Genomic DNA, 24,950 nt, shown 5'->3' with positions numbered 1-24,950 from the left:
CTTGTGGAATTCAGCCTCGGGAGTCCGGCTTCTTCTTTGACAGTAATTTCCTTGGAACTCGGCCTCGGGAGTCTTCAGTACTTGGCCAGCAAGACCTTCAGAACCTCTACTTTTATCCCCAAAGTGACCAGGACCTCACGCCTGTTGTAACATGACTATTGGTCAATTTGGCCATTAGATTAGTTTAATTGGGATCCCCAATTACTTACACCACCTTCTTTCAGTATCGTAGACAGGGGCGGCACAGTGGTAAGCACTGCTGCCTCACAGCGTCAGGGACCCAAGTTCAATTCCATCCTTGGGTGACTGTGTGGAGTTTGTACTTTCTCCACATGTCTGCGTGTGTTTCCTCAGGTGCTCTGGTTTCCTCTCACAGTCCGAATATGAGTGGGTTAAGTGGGGTTAAGGGGTAATGAGGATAGGGTGGGAGAGTGGGCCAAGGTAGGGTGCTCATTCTGTGGGTCGGTGCAGACTCAATGGAATGAATCGCCTCCTTCTGCACTGCAGGAATTCTATGATCCTATGAATACATTGGAACAGGCAGCACGGTGGCGCAGTGGGTTAGCCCTGCTGCCTCACGGCGCCGAGGTCCCAGGTTCGATCCCGGCTCTGGGTCACTGTCCATGTGGAGTTTCCACATTCTCCCCGTGTTTGCGTGGGTTTCGCCCCCACAACCCAAAGATGTGCAGGGTAGGTGGATTGGCCACGCCAAATTGCCCCTTAATTGGAAAAAATGATTTGGGTACTCTAAATTTAAAAAAAAATGAATACATTGGAACTGTTTCATACTATCCCTTTATCTGATTTAAACAATCCGTTATTCATACAGTTTCAAATGTTGAGGCTAATAAGCTTGAACGTCTCTCTTGCCAGTACATTTCTCTTCTTGCACATTCTTTACATACACAGCAATTAAGCTTTTACATTTTTACAGCAAATAAAACTCAGTCTTTCACTATAACTACTAATTAATTATTGATTCATTAATCCAAACTCAATTAGCTCATTACTTATTCAGTCATTTGTTACTGACTGGTAGCTGATCAATATTGTTGATTAACATAAGATACATTGGTTCAAAGAGCTTGTTTTGTAGAAGGCCATTCCTTTCTTTCTTATGAACCTTGATTGGATTGAACAATGGGACTTAGACTTGAGCCAGATTTTAACAACATATTATGTCCTGTAAGTTTACAAAATTCTGGAACAATGTTAGTTTAAACAATTTCCATGAGTTCAGTCGTTTATGGAAAAAGTTTGGTTGAAAAACTATTAATTTTAAAAATAACGGTCCAGTCACATGCTGGAGTTTAACATGGCTTCCTTGACCTTGTTACACACAACAATGATGCAGACGGACGATAATGTAATAACAATAATCGCTTATTCTCACAAGTAGGCTTCAATGAAGTTACTGTGAAAAGCCTCTAATCGCCACATTCCGCCGCCTGTTCGGGGAGGCTGGTGCAGGAATTGAACCCGCGCTGCTGGCACTGTTCTGCATTACAAGCCAGCTGTTTAGCCCACTGTGCTAAACCAGACCCTATAGTGATTGATTTGAACTAAATATAATTTTATTATTACGTTCATGGGATGTGGGCATTGCAGGTTGTGCCAGCATTTATTGCCCATCTGTAACTGCCCTTGAGGGGGCAGTTCAGAGTCATCCACATTGCTATGGGTCTGAAGTCACATGTAGGCCAGACCAGGTAAGGATAACAGATGTTATTATGAAATTATGAATGCTAATAGAATAGAATGTAATTTTTGATTGCGAGGGGAAATGAATACAAAAGTAGGGACGTTATGCTTCAGTTATACAGGACATCGGTGGTGAGACCACATCTGGAGCACTGTGTACAGTATTGCTCTCATTTAAGGAATGATATAAATGTGTTGGAAGCAGTTCAGAGAAGGTTGACTGGACTCATGCCTGGAATTGGAGTCTGGTCTTATGAGGAATGATTGGGCAGGCTGGGCTTGTGTCCGATGGAGTTTAGATGACTTGATTGAACCGTACAAGATCCTGAGGGGCCTTGACAGGGTGGATATGGAAAGGATATTTCCTCTTGTGTGAGAATCTAGAAATTGGAGTCACTTTAAAGTAATAACTTGCACATTCAAGGCAGAGGAGAACTTTTTTCTCTCTGAGGGTTGTGAATCTTTGGAACTCTCTTCCTCAAAGGGCAGTGGAAACAGAGTCTTTGAATATTTTGAAGGCAGTGCTGGATAGATTCCTGTTCATCAAGGGAGTGAAAGGTTATCGGATGGGGGTGGGGCAGCAGGAATACCACAAGAAATAAGAACAGGAGTAGACCATTCAGCCCTTTGAGCCTGCCCCACCATTCAATCATGGATGATCCAACATTTCTCTTTGCCACTTTCCTGCCCTTTTCCTGTAATGCTTGATTCTCTCACTGATCAAGAATCTATCTCAGCCTTAAATATAGACAAGGACTCTGACCCCACAGCTCTCAGTTCCAACGACTCAAGCATCAGAGAAGAAATGTCTCCTCATCTCAGTCTTAATAGGCACCTCTTTATTCTGAGACGGGTCCCTCTGGTCCACAGCTGCAGCAAGACTTCCCGACTCTTATACTCCAACCCTCTTGGAATCAGGACCAACGTTCCAGTAGTCTTCCTGATTACCTGCTGCCTTTCTGTGTTTCGTGCACAAGTTCCCCCAAGTCCCTTTGTTTTGCAGCTTTCTGCAGTTTTCCAGCATTTAAATAATACTGTCTTTTGTTTTCCCTTCCAAAATGAACAACTTCACATTTTCCCACATTATGCTCCATTTTCCAACTTTTTGTCCACTTGCTTAACCTCTCAATATCTCATTGCAAACTGTTTGTATCCCCCTCGCAACTTGTCTTTGCACCTATTTTTGTGTCATCTGCACTTTGGGCACAGTATGTTCGCTTCGACCACCAAATCATTATGAGACATTATAAACCGTTGTGGTCCCAGAACTGATCCCTGTGGAGCCCCACTGGTTACAGTTCGCTGTTTCCTGCCCATCAGTCAACTCTCTATCCTTCCCAACATACGAGCGCCAACACCATGAGCTCTTATCTTATAACTTAACCTTTTGTGAAGTACCTTGTCGAATGCCTTTTGCAAGTACAAATACAACACATCTACCGGTTCCCCTCTATCCACTCAAGTTGTGATAAATTAACCAGACACGGTTTCCCTTTCATGAAGCCATGCTGACTCTGCTTATTATGATTTTCCAAATGTGTTGGTATTACTTCCTTAATAATTGATTCCAAAATGTTTCCAACAATAAAGGTTAGGCTAATCGGTCTATATTTACCCACTTTTTGTATAGGGATGTCACATTGCCAGTTCTCCAAAGCCAGTTCCTTCTCCAGAATAAAATAATTTTTGGAAAATCATAACCAATGCATCCACTGTCTCTGTAGCCATTTCTTTTAGGATCTTAAGATGCAAGCAACAGGGCCAGGGCACTTACCTGCCTTTAGCCCCATTAGTTTGTCTAACATGGTTTGTCCAGTGATTTAATTCCTCCCCCCTATTCTTTATCATTAATGGAATGTTCAATGCCTCTTCAACCATAAAGATTGATGCAAAATATCTGTTTAACTCCTCTGCCATTTCTTTGTTCCCCATAACTGTCTCCCAGATTTATTTTCTAAAGGGCCTCTGTGGAGTTGCAGTTACAATCAGTTCAGCTGGGAACTTACTGAATGGTGGAGCAGGCTCGAGGGGTTGAGTGGCCTACTCCTGCTCCTAATTCGTATGTTATCACATCCTTTATAATAGATTGTAGCATTTTCTCTCCTACTGAAGTCAGGCTAATGGGTTTGTGGTTCCCTGTTTTCTTTCTCCCTCCTTAAATAGTGGGGTTACATTTACTGCCTTCCAATCTGCAGCAACCATTCCAGAATCGATAGAATTTTGAAAGATGATCACCAATGTATCCACTATCTCGACAGCCGCCTCTTTCAACACTCTGGGATGTAGAGCATCAGCTTTTGGGGATTTATTAACTTTTAATCCAAAAAATTCTCCAGTACTACTTTTTCACTCATGCTCACAATTGTGAGAACCCCTTGGTTCTCTTGTGTTTTTGGGACAATTTCTGTATCTTCCTCCATGAAGACTGACACCCATTGTTTAGTTTCTCTGTCATTTCCTTATTCCCCATTATAAACTCTCCTGTCTCTGTCTGGAATGGACCCACATTGGTCTTTGCCAATCTTTTCCTTTTCACATTCCTATAGGAGCTTTTCCAGTCATTTTTTTATGTTTCTCGCCAGTTTGCTCTCATATTCTATTTTCTCTTTATCAGTTTCTTGGTCCTCCTTTGCTGAATTCTAAAACATGTTCCCAATCATCAGGGTTACTACTATTTTGGCCACTTTATGAGCCTCTTCCTTGGATCTAATGGAATCTGTACCTTTTCTTGTTAGCTACGGTTGCATAACCTTTCCTGTTGGATTTTTGTTTGTTAAAGGAATCTATATCTGAGGAGCTGTGAAAATGAACGAAATGCAGTGCTGGATATAATTGAGAGTAGAAACAATAACAGAAGTCAACTCCTGCAATCAATTGTGAACCTTTGGGTGTCTCAGTAGGTGGGAAGAATTACTGCATCACTTTTCCTGTGGATTTTTGTTCCTGAAAGGAATGTGTATTTGTTGCAAATATGTAATAAATCCTTAAATGCTAGCAGATGTCTGTTTATTGTCTAACCTTTTATTGCAATTTCCCAATCTACCATAGACAACCTGTCCCTCATACCTCAACAGTTTCCTTCTTTGAGAAACACCCAGAAAAATTAAACAAAGAACCATGTAACCACCATAGCCCATCTTCATGGCAACGTGGCATGCTTTAAGAGGTTCCAAACAGAAATGGGAACTAAATATCTTCTAACTTCCAGCACATTTTCACTCTGTGACCCTTGTGAAATTGGAAACCACGTATTTGCAACAAAGCTCAAAGAGTATCAGCCCACTGGAGGAAACGTTGCGAGACCAGTCTTTCCAGCAGAAAGAAACGCCGACCATCAGGCTGGATAACTGAGCGAATCTCTCCCCACACTGAGAGCAGGTGAACAGCCTCTCCCCAGTGTGAATTCGCTGGTGTGTCCTCAGGGTGGATAAATCTCCGAATTCCTTCCCACACTGAGAGCAGGTGAACGGTCTCTCCCCACTGTGAACGCGCTGGTGTGCCTGCAGGTGGGGTGACTTGAGTAAATCCTTTCCCACACTGAGAGCAGGTGAATGGCTTCTCCCCAGTGTGAACCCGCTGGTGTGACTTCAGGCTAGATAATGCAGTGAATCCCTTCTCACACTGAGAGCAGATGAACGGTCTCTCCCCAGTATGAATTCGCTGATGTGACTTCAGGGTGGATGAATGTCTGAATCCCTTCCCACACTGAGAGCAGCTAAACGGCTTCTCCACAGTGTGAACTCATTCATGTGACTTCAGGCTGGATAATTCAGTGAATCCCTTCCCACACACAGAGCAGGTAAATGGCCTCTCCCCAGTGCGACTGTGTCGATGAATCTCCAGCTTAGATCGGACTCTGAATCTCTTCCCACAGACTTCACATTTCCACGGTTTCTCCATGTTTTGGGTCTCGTCGTAACTCTCCAGGTCAGACTATTAGTTGAAGCCTTGACCACATACAGAACACGTGTACGGTCTCTCCCCGCTGTGAATGGTGTGATGTGTTTTCAGGCTGTGTAGTTGGTTAAAGCTCTTTCCACAGTCAGTGCTCTGGAACACTCTCACTCGAGTGGATGTGTCTCGGTGCTTTTCCAGTCACAATAATCTTTAAAATCGTCTGAAGCAAACAGAACAGACAAACATTTCTCCTTCTCGATTCAAAAGCCGATGATATTCAGGCCTCGATGAACCGAGCGACTCTGGCAGATCGAGATGTGACTTTTGAGATTTCTGTCTGTAATTCCTCCTCTTCTAATATCCTATAAAAACAATTTACAAAAGACATCATTGTCAGTACAGGATAGAAACTCAGAACAGACAATTTTAATTCCTCTGGAACATTTTATCCTTTCTCACTCCGCAAAAGCTGTAAATCTCCATCTCACACACCTCCATTTTCACCCTGCTCCACAACGAGTGAAGAAATCCCTCCTCATCTCAGCTTTCTCTCCATTTTCCTGCCTGTTATCCATAACCCTCGACTCCCTCGTCATCAGAAATCTGTCTGTTGGTGGGAACCATGTGATGCGGGGCAGGAGTAGCTGCTTTTCCGCAGGTTCTGATGCCACTTGCCTAGAATCCGTAATTTATCCTGATTGCCCGGCACTCATCTACCTGATCCTTGAATTCATATTTGTTCTCATGTCTCTGGAAGACATCGGGATTAGGAAAGGTAAGATTCAGAAATCTGTCGATAAAGGAGCGCAGGCGGATTCAGTGGAAACGGAGCCGCCTTTTGAACATGGCGGCCTGACCCTCAGGAGTTCTCTCGACCCCGCGCTCTCCGGGACTCTCTCGGAGGTGGTGAAGATGATGACTGCCAACATTCTCCGTGTTATTGACCAGAGGCTGAGTGTGCTGATTCAATACCTGTGAGCTCAGCCCGAGGCTGTGAGGGAGACCGGGAAAGTGAAGGACGTGGGAGGGAATATGATCTTGGACCCGACGGGTGAGAATGGGGATTTTCGGGACTTCTGTAGCAAGCTGTACGAGTCGGAACACCCTGCCGGGGCGGAGGTGATGAGGCAGACTTTAGAGGGGTTGGAATTCCCAAAGATGGAAGAGGAGCAGGTGGAGGCCCTGGGGGCCCCAATTGTGCTGGTAGAAGCATCCTTCACTTTCCCGGTCTCCCTTGCAGTCTCCTGCTTCCTCAACTGGTGCACTAGCATCCTGCTCGCCTCCCCCCCCCTACTCATACACCACCCTTCTTACCCTTCTCAACTGCCCCACTGCCTTTCCCGTAGATAGAAGCCTGATGGATCTCTCTATCTATTCGGAACCCTGGATATCCGTTATCCTTTCTTAGTTCCCAAATAACAGAGGTCAAGTCTGTGCTTTTTGGCAAAGTTCAGTTGAACTTTGTCAGCTTGTGCCACTGGTAAACTTTGTTTGTCAACACAAGATTAGGTCAGATTGATTGTCTTTAGCGAATACAGTAGTTGAGTTTTCATTCAATTACAAATTGTGGTAATTCTTCAAATTATAATACACAGTATAAAATGACTGAGTGATTTAAAGAAAAGAAAGATGGCGATTTAGCAAAAGCAAATAAAGGAAATAGGGTTCAGAAAGAGATAGATAGAGGGACTGGAGGTGATGCAACTGGGCAAGGCCCCTGGTCCGGAGGGGTACCTGGTGAAATTTTATAAGAAATTCTCTGGGGTATTGGGGCCGGTGCTGGTAAGGGATTTTAACGAGGCAAGGGAGCTGGGAGTGCTCTCCCAACGTTGTCGCAGGCTTCGATCTCCCTCATTTTGAAGCGGGAAAAGGACCTCGAACAATGCGAGTCATACAGACCGATCTCCCTGCTAAATGTAGATGCCAAACTATTGGCTAAGATCTTGGCCTCGAGAATAGAGGATTGTGACCCAGGGGTGATAGGGGATAACTAGAGGGGTTTGTGAAGGGGAGGCATCTGGCGGCCACCATCAGGAGGCTACTCAATGTGATCACGATACCTCCAGAGGGACGAGAGGTAGAGGTGGTGGTCGACATGGATGCAGAGGTCTTTGATCGAGTGGAGTGGGACTATTTGTGGGAGGTCCTGGGGCGGTTTGGATTTGGACAGTGTTTTGTGGACTGCGTCCGGTTGTTATACCAGGCACCGGTGTCGTGTGTATCGACAAACCAATTGAGTTCAGATTATTTCAGGCTGCACGAGGCAGGGGCGCCCGCTCTCCCTACTGCTGTTTGCCCTGGCTATAGAACCATTTGCGATGGCACTGACAGTATCAGGAGATATTGGGATGGTGGACAGTATGAAAGAGACCATTCTTTTAGCCAGACAAATAAATGTGTCAAGCTGAGGGAGCAAACGGTGTAAATGTGTTAGAGAGAGAGAGACCTGGGCCAACCTTTCCGGAGTCTGCATCCTCCCTGTAATCACTTCCTTTCCCTTCAGTTGCTGCAAGTCACCAATTGAGGGTGAGAATGAGAAAAGAAATGGAAAGGGGGAGAAAAGAAAGTGTTTTACTCACAGATGTTGGAGACATGAGGGCATTTTAGTCTGTGTGAAGCTCAATCTCCATTCACACATACGCGCGCTGATTGGCTGGAGAACAAGAGTCCTTCCGGTCCTAACTCTATCCATTAGCCAACACCTCACAGGAAGGTCAGGGGCTGGGCTTTCCTCCACACATGCGCAGCTTTCCCTCACCCTTGGACATGCACAGTACCTGATCACCCGCCCGTGCGGCGGATAGAGCGGGTTCCCCAGCGCGGGGGATTGTGGGAGCTACGGCCGACAGTGTCCAAACTCCTGGGGTGAAAAGTGGAGGAGGCTTGGGTGGTTGTGTGCGAGCTTGGTGTCTGCCCCCGGGCCGATTCGAAAGGCAGGCCGCCTCTGGGAGCTTCCTGGATGGGGTGAAACAGCAACTCGGCGCCCGTTGCTCCTGGTCCCCGAGGGAAGGGGAGAAGACCGGTTTCGGAGTACTGCGACCAGTCGTGTTTCAAGTCAGCGGTTGAGCTGCGGAGACGCTGCTTCGGACTGCGAGGTTTACTGTCGGCGGTTTTGAGTTCGCCCAATGGAGGACGAAGGAATGGAGGAAGGATGGCAGCTGGATAGGCTGCTGGAAGCGGTGGGTCGGAACCGGGAGTGGATACCCGATGGGCGGCCCACGGCCTGCAGCCCGGGGTGGGTTGCTGCCGTTCCTGGGGTCTCCGGGGGTTCGGCCCCCCTGGACGCCCTGTGGGCGGTTGGGACTGACTCTGGGACTTTCTTCCCCGTTGTCGACTGTTGCCAACATTGGAGTGACTCTGGCCGCTGCCATTGGAGGACTTTGAGGACATGTTGTTCCTTGTGAAATTTCGGCTGGAGCGTCGGGGTCATGATGTGGAACGTGCAAAATTAATGGACTCTTTTTTTATGGACTTTTCTATGAGTACTAAGGGATTTTGTTTTCATGTTTTCTTTGCTTTCGTTTTCTTTAGCAGCCTATGACATTCAACTCATTTTGGGTTTTTTACCGAAATGTTATTTAGTATTTGTGGTGGAACGCTGGTTGGTGCGAAACTGCTCTCCCTCCGAATGGTCCCGTGCCTTTGGGCGGGGTCCAGGAGGGGGGAACCCTCCCTCCTCCGCCGCGCCTGGGTCTGGCTCTCCGGAGGTCTGTGCTCTTAGCGAGGAGGGGCCTTTCCCCCGGGGTGTCGGCTGCAGGGCGGGGTGAACGGGGGTGGGTGAGCAGGGATTAGTGTTCGGTGATGGATTCTATCCTGTTAAATCTTTTCTGGGGTGAATTAAGGCCTGGTGCCTGGTGATTGGGTTTTTGATATGATACTGTTAAAATGAGTCGAGGCCCTGTGGGTCATATTTGTACTGGAGCGGCCGTATTGTATCGGGGCCTTGTGCCTCGCGACTGCTTGTCTTATGTGTTTAGAGTCGTCACCTTGAAATGTGCCTGTGTCTTGTGTTGTACTTTTGGGTTTTGTTTCTTTTCTTTTCTTCTGTTTCTTTTGGAGTGGTCGTATGGTTTCGAGGCCTTGTGCCTCGCGACTGCTTGTTTATATGTTTAGAGGTTGTTGCCTCGATGTACTTGTGTATTGTGGTTTTCTGTTCCTTCTTGCTTTTGGAACGGTCGTTTGGTTCCGTGGCCTTGTGCCTCACGACTGTTCGTGTTATGTGACTGTCCGATTGTTACTTGAACTATGCGTAGGGCCTGTGCCTTGCGGCTGGTTGTGATAAGTGACTGGTTAATAGGTATTTGGAAACGTATTTCGGCCCTGTGCCTTGCAGCTGTTTGTGTTCAATGACTGTTACAACGTTACTGTGAAATGTAATTGGGCCTTGTGCCTTGCAGCTGTTTCGTGTTCAGTGACTGTTTAATTGTCAATTTGAAGTGTGTTTAATCGTCAATTTGAAGTGCAATGAGGCCTGGAGCCTTGTAAATTGGTTTCTGTAATAATTGTGACGACAATAAAAGAGTTACTCACAGATGTTGGAGACATGAGGGCATTTTAGTCTGTGTGAAGCTCAATCTCCATTCACACACGCGCGCTGATTGGCTGGAGAACAAGAGTCCTTCCGGTTCTAATTCTTCCCATTGGTCAATACCGCAGCAGGAAGGTCAGGGGTGGGCCTTCTCTTGCACATGCGCAGCCTCTCCTCTCCCTTGGACATGCGCAGTCCCGTGCAGGGGGGAGGGGAAATCATCCAGAGGCTTCTCGCTCTGGCCGGAGCCGTCAGCCGGTTGCCTCGAAACCTTGTCCGGAGGAGTGGGAGCTGCTGCGTCCGCGCGCCGGACCTGCGCACTGGAACCGTGAGACGTCACCGCGGATTCCTCTGAGTGCGCCGGAAGAGTTGGTGAACTGAAGGAATCTCTTCCCCCCCCCCCCCCCCATCCAATCAGCTCCCTCTTTGTCTGAAGGCGGACGCTGGACACTGAGCAAAACTGGGACCTCACAGACGAAAAACGTCCTCCTGTCTCCAACATCTGCGAGTAAAACACTTTCTTTTCTCCCCCTTTCCATTTCTTTTCTCATTCTGACCTTCAATTGGTCACTTGCAGCAACTGAAGGGAAAGGAAGTGAATTCAGGGAGGGTGCAGACTCTGCAAAGCTTGGCCCAGGTCTCTCTCTCTCTCTCTCTCTCAAAGACATTGACATCCTTCGCTCCCTCAGCTTGACACATTTATTTGTCTGGCTAAAAGGATGGTCTCTTTCCCAATGTTCACAATTAAAGGGCTGGTTTCTCCAGGAAATGGCTGACATTTAAGGGGACAGTAAATTAATACCAGAGACATGTCTCGTGTTGTTATATGGTACAGATTAGATATATTATTTAAAGTTCTGTAATAACGTACATTTATTATTATTTCTAGCCTTGTAATATTGTACTGTAGCTATGTAATATATTTCCTGTCATCTCTTCCCTCAGAGGGTTATTAGTCTCTGGATTTCTCTTCCATGGGGACCAGTGGGTGTGGGAGTCATTGAATATATTCACGGATGAGTTGGACAGATTTTTAATAAATTGTTATGTTTTAAATCGTTTTGAAACAATGAATGCAACAGAGTAACAGAAAAAATAGTGGGAAATGGGCACAGTGCGGAACAAGAGATATTGCCAACATAAATCCAAGCAACACATTGCAGAATTAATTTGGAACAAGATATTTGAGCGATGAAATGCCGGATCAATTGAACAACCAGTTGACAGGTTAAAGTAGTGAGTGGGGAAAGAACGTAAGATTATATCACAATTCAGTTTGTAAATCCAAAAATATTACAAACAGACTAACAGCATAATCAAATTAATATGAATCACACAACATAGATGACATAGAACTCCTGTAGTGCAGAAGGCCATTTGCCCCTTCAAGTCTGCAGTGAGCCTCAGAAAGAGCATTTCACTGAAGCCCACTCCCCATCCTATCCTCGTAACCCGGTGCATTGATCATGGTCTACCCACCGAACCTATACATCTTGGACACTAAGGGGCAAATTAGCGTGATCAATCCACTTTCACTGCACATCTTTGGACAGTGGGAGGAAACCAGAGCACCCGGAGGAAACACACATAAAGACGAGGAGAATATGCAAACTCCACACAGACAGCCCCCCCAAGGCTGGAATTAAACCTGGGTCCCAGGTGCTGAGGTAGCAGTACTAACCACTGTGCCCTACTCCCGGCCTAAGTTAAATTGAATTCACTTATGGAAAGCCCAGGAGGAACAAGTCAGTCAAATTGGGGCCTATGTATTTGAGATAGATTAACTGCCGCCATTAGTTAGGCGACAGAGAGAACAAGAACTGATTTTCACGCCACAATCGGGCGTGCTCCATTACCCCCTCCTCCAACTCACTTTACACCACAGGCACCAAAGTCTCCTCAAACTGCTCCTTTCACTGATGAAAGCCCTGTCTGTACCAGAGTAGAATAAAGTCAACAACACACAAACCCTCCCATAATAACAAAAATACAAAAGAATCACGACCACAATAGATCCAAGGGGATCTTGGAGGATTAACCCCACGGCCAGACTGTCATTACCCTCAGGACACCTTCTCCAAAATTAGAAGAAAAGAAGGGCCAACAAGGGAATGGGGATCGAATATCCCACCCACATTTTAGACCCAACGGTGAAGACCTGCATCCACCACCATCCACCCTTCAGCAATGGCGCCACTCGGTTTTGCCATGATTAACGCTCGGATAATAAGCACACGGCACATCTACCATAACTGAGATGAGATAATCCGAGTCTCTGCAACACTCGAGGACAAGAAGACATTCAATCGGCCCTCACAGAATAACAACTCCCTTCAACAGGATAAAAGATAACAAATGCAGACAACAAAACAGCGATAAGGAAAGAGTCCAGATTGGAGCCTGAGTTAGTCTGAGCTGCAAACCATCCCTCCAAATCCTTGCGCTTCATGGATTTAATGAAGGCCAAGGCAGTAGTTGGATTATTGAAAGACTTGACGGAGTTGTCAATATAATTTTCAGGGTCTCAGGATAAAGCAACATAATTCACTCCCGCAGCCTTCAGTTCCCTTCAAACTTCATCAAAGTCTCGATGCTTCGTTTGCGTAGCTGTTGAAAAATCCTGGAATAAGGAAAATCCTCATTCCTTATGGAGCCACGTCCCACCTCACCTTACCCGTCTCCAGGACCCTCTGGTGATCTTTCAAGTTGTGGAAGTGAATGGTTACAGGCCTGGGATGAAAACTATCCCTCGGCCTCAAAGACAGGATCCAATACCCTTTCTAATTTGAAACACCCAGGCTTCACATCCAGCTTGGGGAAAACATGGCAGCCGGTCCTTGAAGAACCTAATGGGAGCCTCACCCTCCACACCTTCTGGCAGGCCGACGACTCGGATATTCTTTCTCTGACCCTCCGTTCTCCAAGTCCGCCAGGCTTCTCCCACGCCACTCAGCTGGTTCTCCAAGGATTGAATTCTTGCCTCCGCCGAGGAGGCATCTTGCTCAATGTTCAGGATTTTCTCCTCCGCATCATCGAGCCTCTTCATGGTGTTGTTCAGCTCGGCCTCCTGAGCTCACAGATATTGAGTCAGCACACTCAGCCTCTGGTCAATAACACGGATAATGTCGCTGACATAGTTCGACCAATGATCCCACAGAATAAATGAGCAGGTTCGATGGGCCGAATGGCCAACTGCAGCTCCTATTTGTTATGATCTCTGTGCCCAGGACAGGCATCAGTGAGCATGGATCTGTCAATCAGCCTGAATCAGCACCGTCAGGAGAATTGGGAGGGTGAATATTAGATACAGCAGAGTGAGAATGGAGGGAGAGTGTGTGGGATGGAGATTTACAGCTTTTGAGGAATGAGAGAGGAAAGAATGTTCTCGAGGAACTAGAATTGCCTGTTCTGAATTTCTACCCAGTGCTGACAGTGATGTCTTTTGTGAATTGTTTTGACAGGATATTAGAAGAGGAGGAATTACAGACAGAAATCTCAAGCGTCACGTCTCGATCTGGCTGAGTCTCTCAATTCCTTGGAACTGGATATCACTGGACTTTGAATCTAGAAGGAGAAATGTTTGCCCAATCTGTCGGCTTCAAAAGGTTTTAACCATCATTGTGACTGGAAAAGCACCGAGACACACACACCCGGGTGAGAGTGTTCCAGAGCACTGACTGTGGAAAGAGCTTTAACCAGTTACACAGCCTGAAAAGACATCACACATTTACAGCGGGGAGAGACCGTACACGTGTTCTGTGTGTGGACGAGGCTTCAACTGATTGTTAAACCTGGAGAGTCACAAGGACACCCAAAACATGGAGAAACCGTGGAAATGTGGGGACTGTGGGAAGGGATTCAGAGTCCCATCTCAGCTGGAAGCTCATCGACGCAGTCACACTGGGGAGAGGCCGTTCACCTGCTCTGTGTGTTGGAAGGGATTCATTCAGTTATCCGCCCTGAAGTCACACCAGCGAGTTCACTCCGGGGAGAGGCCGTTCACCTGCTCTCAATGTGGGAAGGGATTCACTGAGTTATCCAACCTGCGGAAACACCAGCAAGTTCACATTGGGAAGAGGTTGCTCACCTGCTCTCAGTGTGGGAAGAGATTCACTCAATTATCCAGCCTGCAGAGACACCAGCGAGTTCACACTGGGGAGAGGCCGTTCACCTGCTCTCAGTGTGAGAAGGGATTCACTACTTCATCGAACCTGCTGACACATCAGCGAGTTCACACTGGGGTGAAGCCGTTCACCTGCTCTCAGTGTGAGAAGGGATTCACTCAGTTATCCAACCTGCAGAGACACCAGCGATTTCACACTGGGGAGAAGCCGTTCACCTGCTCTCAGTGTGAGAAGGGATTCACTCAGTTATCCAACCTGCAGAGACACCAGCGATTTCACACTGGGGAGAAGCTGTTCACCTGCTCTCAGTGTGAGAGGGGATTCACTACTTCATCACACCTGCTGACACACCAGCGAGTGCACACTGGGGAGAGGCCGTTCACCTGCTCTTTGTGTGAGAAGGGATTCACTCAGTTTTCCAGCCTGCAGAGACACAAGCAAATTCACACTGGGGAGAGGCCGTTCACCTGCTCTCAGTGTGAGAAGGGATTCACTCAGTTATCCAGCCTGCAGACACACCAGCGAATTCACACTAGGGAGAGGCCGTTCACCTGCTCTCAGTGTGAGAAGGGATTCACTTGGTTATCCAACCTGCAGAGACACCAGCGAGTTCACACAGGGGAGAAGGCGTTAACCTGCTCTGAGTGAGAGAAGGGATTCAGATATCCATACACCCTGCGGGAACACGAGTGAGTTCACACCTGCAAGAGGCCATTCACCTGCTCTGAGCAGGGGAGACATTCAATGAACCGTCCCAACTCCGGAGACACTAGCGAGTTAATTCTGGGGCGAGACCATTCATCTGCTCTCAATGTGGGGAGGGGTTTTGTGATTCATCACACCTGTTGTGACTCCAACAAGTTCACAATAAATTACAGATGTTGGCTCTGTTGTTATTGTTTCTGCTCTCACTGACATCCAGGACTGCATTTTGTTCATTCTGACATCTGGTGAATGGTGATGATTGGAGGGTTTCTTTCTGCTGGACTGGCCGGTCTAACACCTCTGCCTCCGGTGGGCTGACCATTTTTGAGGCTAGTTGCGATTACCTGGTTCCAAGTTTGACGAGGAGCACAGAATGAAAAGGTGTTTGCACGTTGCAAGATATTTAATTCCCAAAGCAACCATGTTGCCATGAAGATGGGCTATGGTGGTTACATGGTGCTTTTGCCTAATTTAACTGGGTGTTTCTAGCAGAAGGAAACTATCATGGTATGAGGGGCAAGTTGTCTGTGGTAGATTGGGAAATTACAATAAACATATCACTGAAAGTGGCAACGCAGGTGGATAAGGAGCTAAGAAGGCAGGCGGCATGCTTGTCTTCATTGGTCGGGGCATTGAGTATAAAAATTGGCAAGTCATGCTGCAGCTGTACAGAACCTTAGTTAGGCCACACGTGGAATATTGCCTATAATTCTGGTCACCACATTACCAAAAGGATGTGGAGGCTTTGGAGAGAGTACAGAGGAGGTTTACCAGGATGTTGCCTGGCCTGGAGGCTATTAGCTATGAGGAGAGGTTGGATAAACTCGGATTGTTTTAACTAGAGCGACGGAGTTGAGGGACGGCCTGATAAAAATTTACAAAATTCTGAGTGGCATGGACAGAGTGGACAGTCAGAAGCTTTTTCCCAGGTTGGAAAAGTCAATTACCAGGTGACAGAGGTTTAGGTGTGAGGGGCAAAGTTTAGAGGAGATGTGTGAGGGAGGTTTTTTTTACACAGAGGGTGTTGAGTGCCTGGAACTCGCTGCCGGAGGAGGTGGTGGAAGCAGGTACGATAGTGATGTTTAAGAGGCATCTTGACGAATACATGAATAGGATGGGAATAGACGGATACAGACCCTGGAAGCACAGAAGGTTTTAGTTTAGACAAACATCATGATCCGAGCAGGCTTGGTGGGCCGAAGGGCCTGTTCCTGTGCTGTACTGTCCTTTGTTCTTTGTTCATCTTTGTATGACGATAGACAATAGACAGGCAACCACTCGCATTTTATTTACATAAAATATAGATTCCTTTAAGAAGCAAAAATTAAACAGCAAAATGAAGCGATTGTGGCTAACAAGAAAAGTTAGATTCTATTAGATCAATGGAGGAGACTCAAAGTGGCTAAAATATTAGTGAGCCTGAGGATTGGGAACTTGGTTTAGAATTCAGCAAAGGACCAAGAAATTGATAAACAGAAAATAGAATACGAGAGCAAACTGGGGAAAAACATAAAAACTCACTGGAAATGCTCCTATCGGAATGTGAACAGGAAAAGATTAGCAAAGAACAATGTGGGTCCATTCCAGGCAGAGACAGGAGAGTTTATAATGGGGAATAAGGAAATGGCAGAGAAACTAAACAATGTGAATCTGTCTTCACGGAGGAAGATACAGAAATCATCCTAAAAACACGAGAGAACCAAGGGACCAGTGAGCACGAGGAACTGAAAGAGATTAGTATTAGTGAAAAAGTAGTACTGGAGAAATTAATGGGATTGAAAGTTAATAAATCCCCAAAAGCTGATGCTCTACATCCCAGAGTGTTGAAAGAGGCGGCTGTAGAGATAGTGGATACATTGGTGATCACCTTTCAAAATTCTATACATTCTGGAATGGTTCCTGCAGATTGGAAAGTGGTAAATGTCACCTCACTATTTAAGGAGGGAGAGAGAAAACGGGAACCACAGACCCATTAGCCTGACATCAGTAGGAGGGAAAATGCTACAATCTATTATAAAGGATGTGATAACATACGAATTAGGAGCAGGAGTAGGCCACTCGGCCCCTCGAGCCTGCTCCACCATTCAATAAGTTCACAGCTGATCTGATTGTAACCTCAACTCCACAGAGGCCCCTTAGAAAATACATCTGAGGAAATAGTAATAATATTCTTTATTATTATAATCTTTATTATTGTTACAAATAGGCTTACATTAACACTGCAATGAAGTTACTGTGAAAATCCGCCAGTCGCCACACTCCGGCACCTGTTTGGGTACACAGAGGGAGAATTCAGAATGTCCAATTCACCTAACAAGCACGTCTTTTGGGACTTGTGGGAGGAAACCCACGCAGTTTTGGGAGAACGTGGAGACTCCGCACAGACAGTGATCCAAGCCGGGAATTGAACCCGGGTCCCTGGAGGTGTGAAGCAACAGTGCTAACCACCATGTGCCTCCATGCCGCTGTGTCAGTTATGGGGAACAAGGAAATGGCAGAGGAGTTAAACAGATTTTTTTGCATCAGTCTTTATGGTGGAAGATACTTTGACTATCCCATTTAATACTAAAGAATACGAATGGAGCAATTAAATACCATCACTGGAGAAGTCATTTTGGACAAACTGATGGGGATAAGATATGTCCCCTGGATGGCTGCATCCTCGGATCCTAAAAGAAATGGCTACAGAGATAGTGGATGCATTGATTGTAATTTTCCAAAAATCCTTGGATTCTGGAGAAGTACCAGAGGATTGGAAAACTGCCAATGTAACAACCCCCGATTCAGAATGGGAGGGAGGAAAAAAACAAGACACTATAGGATGATTAGACTAACATTTATTGTTGAAAAAAATGTTGGAATCAATTATGAGGAAGTAATAGGAGCACATTGAGAAAATCATAATCTAATCAAGCAGAGTCAGCATGGCTTTGTGAAAGGGAAACCGTGTCTGACTAATTTATCAGAGTGTTTCGAGGAAGTCTCAACCAGAGTGGATAGACTGGATGTGATTAACAGCAGAACATGTAGCAGAATCTAACTCCTCCAATGAATCATAGCATCAGATAGTGACCCAAGCCGGGAATCGAACCTGAGACCCTGGAGCTGTGAAGCAACTGTGCTAACCACTCTGCTACTGTGCTGCCTGGTTCACAATGACTTGTGAACTTGCTGGTGTCTCAGCAGGCTGGATAACTGGGTGAATCCCTTCCCACACTGAGAGCAGGTGAATGGTCTGTCCCCAGTGTGAACTCGCTGATATGTCCTCAGGCTGGATAACTGAGTGAATCTCTTCCCACACTGAGAGCAGGTAAATGGCCTCTCCCCAGTGTGAACTCGCTGGTATACCCGCAGTGTGGATGGTGTTCTAAACCTCTTTGTGCAGTGAGAGCAGCTGAAGGGTCTCTCCTCAGTGTGAATGCGCTGGTGGGCCATCAGTTCCCAAGAGCTTCTGAAGCCACTCCCACAGTCAGAGCATTTAAAGGGTCTCTCAGTGGTGTGGGTGACATTGTGGGTCTGCAGGTGGGATAACTGAGTGGGTCTGCAGTTGGGATAACTGAGTGAATCCTTTCCCACACTGAGAGCAGGTGAACGGCCTCTCCCCAGTGTGAACTCGGCAATGTCTCTGCAGTTGGGACGAATCACTGAATCCCTTACCACAGAAAGGCAGGTCAATGGCCTCTGCCCAGTATGGACTTGCTGATGTATGTGCAGGTTTGATGATGTTTTAAACCTCTTGGTGCAGTGAGAGCAGCTGAAAGGTCTCTCCTCAGTGTGAATGCACTGGTGAATCATCAGATCTGCAGCACTTTTGAACCCACACCCACAGTCAGAGCATTTAAAGCATCTCTCATTGGTGTGAGTGGCATTGTGTCTCTGCAGGCTGGATGACTGAGTTAGTCTCTTCTCACACACGGTGCAGATGAATGTCTTCTCACCGGTATGAACTCGCTGATGTCTCAGCAGGCTAGATGACTGAGTGAATCCCTTCCCACACAGAGCAGATGAACGGCCTCTCCCCAGAGTGAACTCGCTGGTGTGTCAGCAGTTGGGATGAATGACTGAATCCCTTCCCACACACAGAGCAGGTGAACGGTCTCTCCCCAGTGTGAATATGTCGATGTGTTTCCAGCACCGATGGGGAGCAGAATCCCTTCCCACAGTCCCCACATTTCCACGGTTTCTTCATGGTGGCTCTCCAGGTTCGGTGATCAGCTGAGTTATCCACACTGAACGCGAGTACGGTTTCTCCCCACTGTGAATGGTGCAATGTTTTTTCAGGCTGTGTAACTGGTTGAAGCTCTTTCCACAGTCAGTGAACTGGAACACTCTCACTCAGATGCCTGGGTCTTCTATTTTTTTCTGGTCAGACTGATGTTTAAAGCCTTTTGAAGAAGACAGAACAGTAAAAACATTTTTCCTTCTCGATTGAAAGGCCGATGATAATCATGTCCTGATGAATCAAGTGACTGCAGGTCTTCATCTGAGATTTAATTTGAGATTTCTGTCCGCAAATCCTCACTGTCTGATGTAAAATGAGTTTACAAACATCATCACTACAGGATAGAAATAAAGAACAGATCATTCTAGTTTTGATGGGATATTTTTTCCTCTCTTGTTCCCAAAAAGCTGTAAATCTCCATCCCACACACTCTCCCTCAATTCTCACTGTATCTAATATTCACCCTCCCAATTCTCCGGAAGGTGCTGATACAGGCTGAAAGGCAAATCCATGTTTGCCGCTTCCTGTCCTGAAAACGGGGACCTGAAAGTCTTTCTGCAGCTGCTAGCCGTATATATGACCATATTACTGGACTAAATATTTGGGTAATGTACAGAACTGTATTGTTTGATTACAGATTTAGAGATGTGGAGAGTGGGGTTGATCCAAGCAGGAGCTTCATTTCGGAGGCAGTGCCCTCAAGCCTCCGCCTCTGAAGTTGGTGGTAGCAGTGATTTAAAAATAAAAACCATTTAGAGTATCCAATTCTTTTTTTCAATTAAGGGGCAAATTAGCGTGGCCAATTTACCTACCCTGCATATTTTTTTGGGTGTGGGGATGAGACACACACACAAATGGGGAGAATGTGCAAACTCCATATGGACAATGATCCGGGTCCTTGGCGCAGTGAAGCAGCAGTGCTAACAACTATGCCACTGTGCTGCCCTGATGGTAGCAGAGATGATGAACAATTTCAAAAGGAAATTGGATGAAGGAAATAAACTTTCTGGGAACAGAGATATTGAGGGGAAATGGGACTAATTGTATCGGTCTACAGAGTCAGAATGGACAAGTTACTGAATGGACCTGTTCTGTGCCGTAATGACTCTGGGCGGGGATCCTATGTTTTGCCTTCAGCGCACTCATGCCTGCGGATTACCCAATGGCGTGGGGGTGCCCACAACGGGAAACCCCATTGGCCGTCTGCCGGGACGGAGCATCCCGCTGCCAGCGGGGGTGCACCACAGCAGAAAACGGGTGTAGCGGAACAGAGAATTCAGATTCTATGTCTGGAAATATATAACATAGCTACAGTACTATATTACAATACTAGAAATATTAATAAATATACTTTATTCCAGAATCCAAAAAGAATCTGTACCATAACAACACGAGACATATCTCTGTCCGACATTAATTTACTGCCCCTTAAATGTCAACTATCTCTTGGGGAAAGCAGCCCTTTAATTGTGAACATTGGGAAAGAGACCATGCTTTTAGCCAGACAAATAAATGTGTCAAGCTGAGGGAGCAAAGGATGTCAATGTCTTTAAGAGAGAGAGACCTGGGCCAAGCTTTGCAGAGTCTGCACCCTCCCTGGATTCACTTCCTTTCCCTTCAGTTGCTGCAAGTGACCAATTGAAGGTGAGAATGAGAAAAAAAATGGAAAGGGGGAGAAAAGAAAGTGTTTTACTCACAGATGTTTGATACAGGAGGAGATTTCAGTCTGTGTGGAGGTCAACATTTCAGTCGGAACAGTACGAAGTCTTACACGCATCTCCACATCATTTCAGTCGGAAGTCAGAGGGCGGGTTCTTTTTGCACATGCGCAGTTTCCCTCTCCTTTGAACATGCGCAGTACCAGGCCACAGGCCCGCGCAGCCGATAGAGCGGTTTCCGGGGCGCGGCAGATTGTGGGAGCGCCGGGCGCCATTACTCATCCAGAGCCCAGTCTCCAAACGCCTGGGACTGGGATGGAACAGGAACGGGGGCGGGGCGCAGTAACATGTGGATAGTCCCCTCACCCCCCCCATCCATTTCCTCTTGCAAACACTTCACCCAGTGTCGATCCCCTCCCCCCACCATTCACACTTCCCAGGTCCATTGAAACCTGTTTGACCAGGCTCCAATGTCTACGGCCCTTCCCCATCACACTCCCGTTCACTAATCACTCTACATTTCCTTCTTGCGGTAATCCCTGCCAGAGCCCCTCCTCCTCACCACCCACTCCTCATTAACCCAGCCCCACGTGCCCAAAACCCACCTCCCTGAAACCAAGAAACAATACAGAACCGCACCCATAAGGAAAAAACCACAACCCCCCCCCCACTCCATTTAAGAGTCAGAAACCAAACCCCAATCAAATCGAAAACCCTCAACAACAGAACACAATCCCCGCCCCACCAACCAAGCCCAAATCCCAACTCTTATCTCAGTCTCAGTCCTTCAGCCTTAACGAATGCCTCTACCGCCTCAAAATAAAAGTCCTTCGAGTTATGAGTGACTCTCAGCTTTGCTAGGTAGACAACTCCAAATCTCACTCTGCTGCCGTACAATGCCCCCTTCACCCGTCCAAAGGCCACCCCCTTCCCGTCAACTACTCCGTCAGATCTTGGTATCTGCATCTACCAACACCTTCTCACTTCATATCCGCTAACTAATGGCATTCTGCTCTTTTACTGCTCTGGTGGGGAATGCCACCCGAGGCTGCACTTAACATGATATTGGGATGCCATATCTAAATGGTGTCCCGAGCTCTTGACCACCTGACTCGACTCCCGGACCCCTCAATGTTCAAGAGATTTTAAACATCAGTGTATCTGGAAAAGCACTGAGACACACACACACACACTCTTGTGAGACTGTTACAGAGCACTGACTGTGGAAAGAGCTTTAACCAGTTACACAACCTGAAAAAACAATACACCATTCATATCAGGGAGTGACTGTACACGTGTTCTGTGTGTGGACGAGGCTTCAACTGATCGTCCAATGTGGTGAGACGCAAGATCTCCCGGACCATGGAGAAACCATGGAAATGTGAAGTCTGTGGGAAGGGATTCAAAGGCCCGTACGAGCTGGAAAGGCATCAACGCAGTCACACTGGAGAGAGGCCGTTCACCTGCTCTGTGTGTGGGAAAGGATTCACAGCCCCATGCAAGCTGGAAAGGCATCAACGCAGTCACACTGGAGAGAAGCCTTTCATCTGCTCTCAGTGTGAAAAGGGATTTACTGACATTGGCAACCTGCGGAGACACGAACGGGTTCACACAGGGGGAGGCCGTTCACCTGCTCAGAATGTGGGAAGGGATTCACTTGGTTATCCCACCTGCAGAGACACCAGAGAGTTCACACCGGGGAGAGGCCATTCACCTGCACTGTGTGTGCGAAGGGATTCACTCGGTTATCCCACCTGCAGACACACCAGCGAGTTCACACTGGGGAGAGGCCATTCATCTACACTGTGTGTGATATGGGATTCACTCAATTATCCAACCTGCTGAACCACAATGTCACTCACACGAAGAGCAGGCCCTTTAAATGCTCTGACTGCAGGAGGGGTTTCAAAAGCTCTCAGCTACTGATGACCCACCAGCGCGATCACACTGAGGAGAGACCGTTCAGCTGCTCTCAGTGCACCAAGAGGTTTAGAACCTCATCCAACCTGATGAAACACGAGCGAGGTCACACCGGGGAGAGCACGTTCACTCGATCATCACTTGCTGAGCCACAATGTCACTCACACCAATGAGAGACCCTTTAAATGCTCCAACTGTGGGAGTGGGTGTAAAGGCTCTCAGGTATTGATGTCCCACCAGCGCATTCACACTGAGGAGAAACTGTTCAACTGCTCTCACTGCACAAAGAGGTTTCAAACATCATCCACACTGCGGAGACACCAGCGAGTTCACACTGTAAAGAAGCCATTCACCTGCTCTCACTGTGGGGAGGGATTCACTCAGTCGTCCAACATGCTGGGATACCAAAGGGTTCACAAGTGGTGTTGGGTTGGATTCTGCTGTTATTCCTGCTGTTAATCACATCCAGGGCTGAACCTGGAGTGTGTGGAGGGGTTTGCCCCCTCATCAACTCCTGGTGCTCGGACGTGGCGACGCTGGGGAGCTACTGCTGCCCGGACCTGGAATACCCGACTGTGAAGTCCCGTCCATACTACCTTCCACGGAGTTCACTTCTGCCATCTTGACGGCGGTCTACATCCACCCCAGGCGGAAGTGAAGAAGGCCCTTGATGAATTGTAACCGCTATAAATAACAATGAAGCAGAATACCTGGCGGCCTTGTTCATCATGGCCGGGGACTTTAACCAGGCCAACCCGAAGAGTGTACTGCCAAGGTTCCACCAACACATGTCCTATCCCAACAGGGACCCCAACATCCTTGACCACTGCTACACAAACATCAAGGACGCCTGATCCATCCCATGACCGCACTTCGGAAAATCGGACCACAATACGGTGCTCCTTCTCCCCGCATTCAAGCAGAATCTTAACGGGAGAATCCGGTTAAGAAGGTCGCTGCAACGGAAGAGCTCCTACCCGACTGCTTGGAGTCAGTGGACTGGTCCATATTCAAGAACAAGGGCAGCACGGTAGCACAAGTGGATAGCACTGTGGCTTCACAGCGCCAGGGTCCCAGGTTCGATTCCCTGCTGGATCACTGTCTGTGCGGAGTCTGCACGTTCTCCCTGTTTCTGCGTGGGTTTCCTCTGGGTGGTCCGGTTTCCTCCCACAGTCCAAAGACGTGCAGGTTAGGTGGATTGGCCATGTTAAATTGCCTTAGTGACCAAAAAAGGTTAGGAGGGGTTATTGGGTTACAGGGATAGGGTGGAAGTGAGGGCTTAAGTGGGAAGGTGTAGACTCGATGGGCCGAATGGCCTCCTTCTGCACTATGTTCTATGTTAACTCAGCAGCCAACCTAAATGAGTATGCCAGCACCGTCACAGACTTCATCAGTAAATGTGTAGAAGATTGCGAGCAAAAGAAGGTAGTCTGTACGTTACCCAACCAAAATCCATGGTTTAATTCGGAGATTCACTCCCAACTGAAGGTGTTCAAGGCAGGCAACACTGACGTTTTCAAGAAATCTATATATGACCTCCGCAAAGCCAACAGGGACTCCCAAGTGACGATATCAAACTAATCGAGAGTCGCAGAGTAACGACAGGGACTCTCGTCGATTGTGGCAAGGGTTAAACAACATAATGGGCTACAAAGCAAAGCCGAGTAGAATCTTCAGCAACAGTGCACCCCTTTCCGACAAACTCAATGCATTCAATGCTTGTTTCGAGCAGGAAACCAACAAACCGTTGTCAACTGTCTCAACAGCCTTGGACACACCCATACCCACCGTCACAGCCTCTGAAGTCAGATCGGCCTTCTTGAAAGTGAACCCTCGGAAAGCGACAGGTCCTGACGGGGTCCCAGGTCATGCACCCAGATCCTGCGCGGACCAACTGGCAGGTGTGTTTGCGGACATCCTCAACCTCCTCTGTTCCAAGGTTCCCATCTGCTTCAAGAAGACCAACATCATAGTGCCAAAGAAGAATCAGGCAATGTGCCTCAATGACTATCATCCAGTGGCCTTGACATCGATCATTATGAATTGCTTCGAGATGTTGGACACATCAACTCCATACTCGCAGCATTCCTTGATCCACTGCAATTCACATACCGTCACAACCGGTCCACTGCAGAAGCCATCTCCCTGACCCTATACTCGCCCCTGGAGCATCTCAACAACAAGGACTCCTACGT

General features: G+C 47.2%; 1 protein-coding gene and 2 long non-coding RNA genes across 3 annotated transcripts; 1 reads left to right on the top strand and 2 right to left on the bottom strand.

Moving 5' to 3' along the window:
* Positions 1-776: 776 nt before the first annotated feature.
* On the bottom strand, positions 777-8,818 carry LOC140420413 (uncharacterized). Its single transcript, XR_011946352.1, has 2 exons — positions 8,178-8,818; positions 777-5,960 (listed from the first exon to the last, which is right to left on the bottom strand). It is a non-coding gene; the product is annotated as an uncharacterized lncRNA (long non-coding RNA).
* A 590-nt stretch (positions 8,819-9,408) lies between these two features.
* Positions 9,409-15,142, top strand: LOC140420393 (uncharacterized). The gene is made up of 2 exons (XM_072504400.1): positions 9,409-10,634; positions 13,588-15,142. The coding sequence occupies exon 2, from the start codon at positions 13,945-13,947 to the stop codon at positions 14,896-14,898; it is 954 nt and encodes a 317-aa protein (XP_072360501.1). The 5' UTR covers positions 9,409-10,634; positions 13,588-13,944; the 3' UTR covers positions 14,899-15,142.
* A 2,635-nt stretch (positions 15,143-17,777) lies between these two features.
* LOC140420412 (uncharacterized) lies at positions 17,778-20,987 on the bottom strand. Its single transcript, XR_011946351.1, has 2 exons — positions 20,875-20,987; positions 17,778-19,511 (listed from the first exon to the last, which is right to left on the bottom strand). It is a non-coding gene; the product is annotated as an uncharacterized lncRNA (long non-coding RNA).
* Between the last annotated feature and the right edge of the window lie 3,963 nt (positions 20,988-24,950).

The sequence above is a fragment of the Scyliorhinus torazame genome, chromosome 5, assembly GCF_047496885.1.
Source record: "Scyliorhinus torazame isolate Kashiwa2021f chromosome 5, sScyTor2.1, whole genome shotgun sequence".
Classification (NCBI taxonomy): Eukaryota; Metazoa; Chordata; class Chondrichthyes; order Carcharhiniformes; family Scyliorhinidae; genus Scyliorhinus; species Scyliorhinus torazame.
Note: the sequence above shows the minus strand (reverse complement) of the source record. Positions and strands in the feature narration are given on the sequence as shown.

What these genes read in the sequence shown, in the direction of transcription:
- LOC140420393 (XM_072504400.1), top strand. Translation starts at nt 13,945, where the DNA reads ATGGAGAAACCGTGGAAATGTGGGGACTGTGGGAAGGGATTCAGAGTC.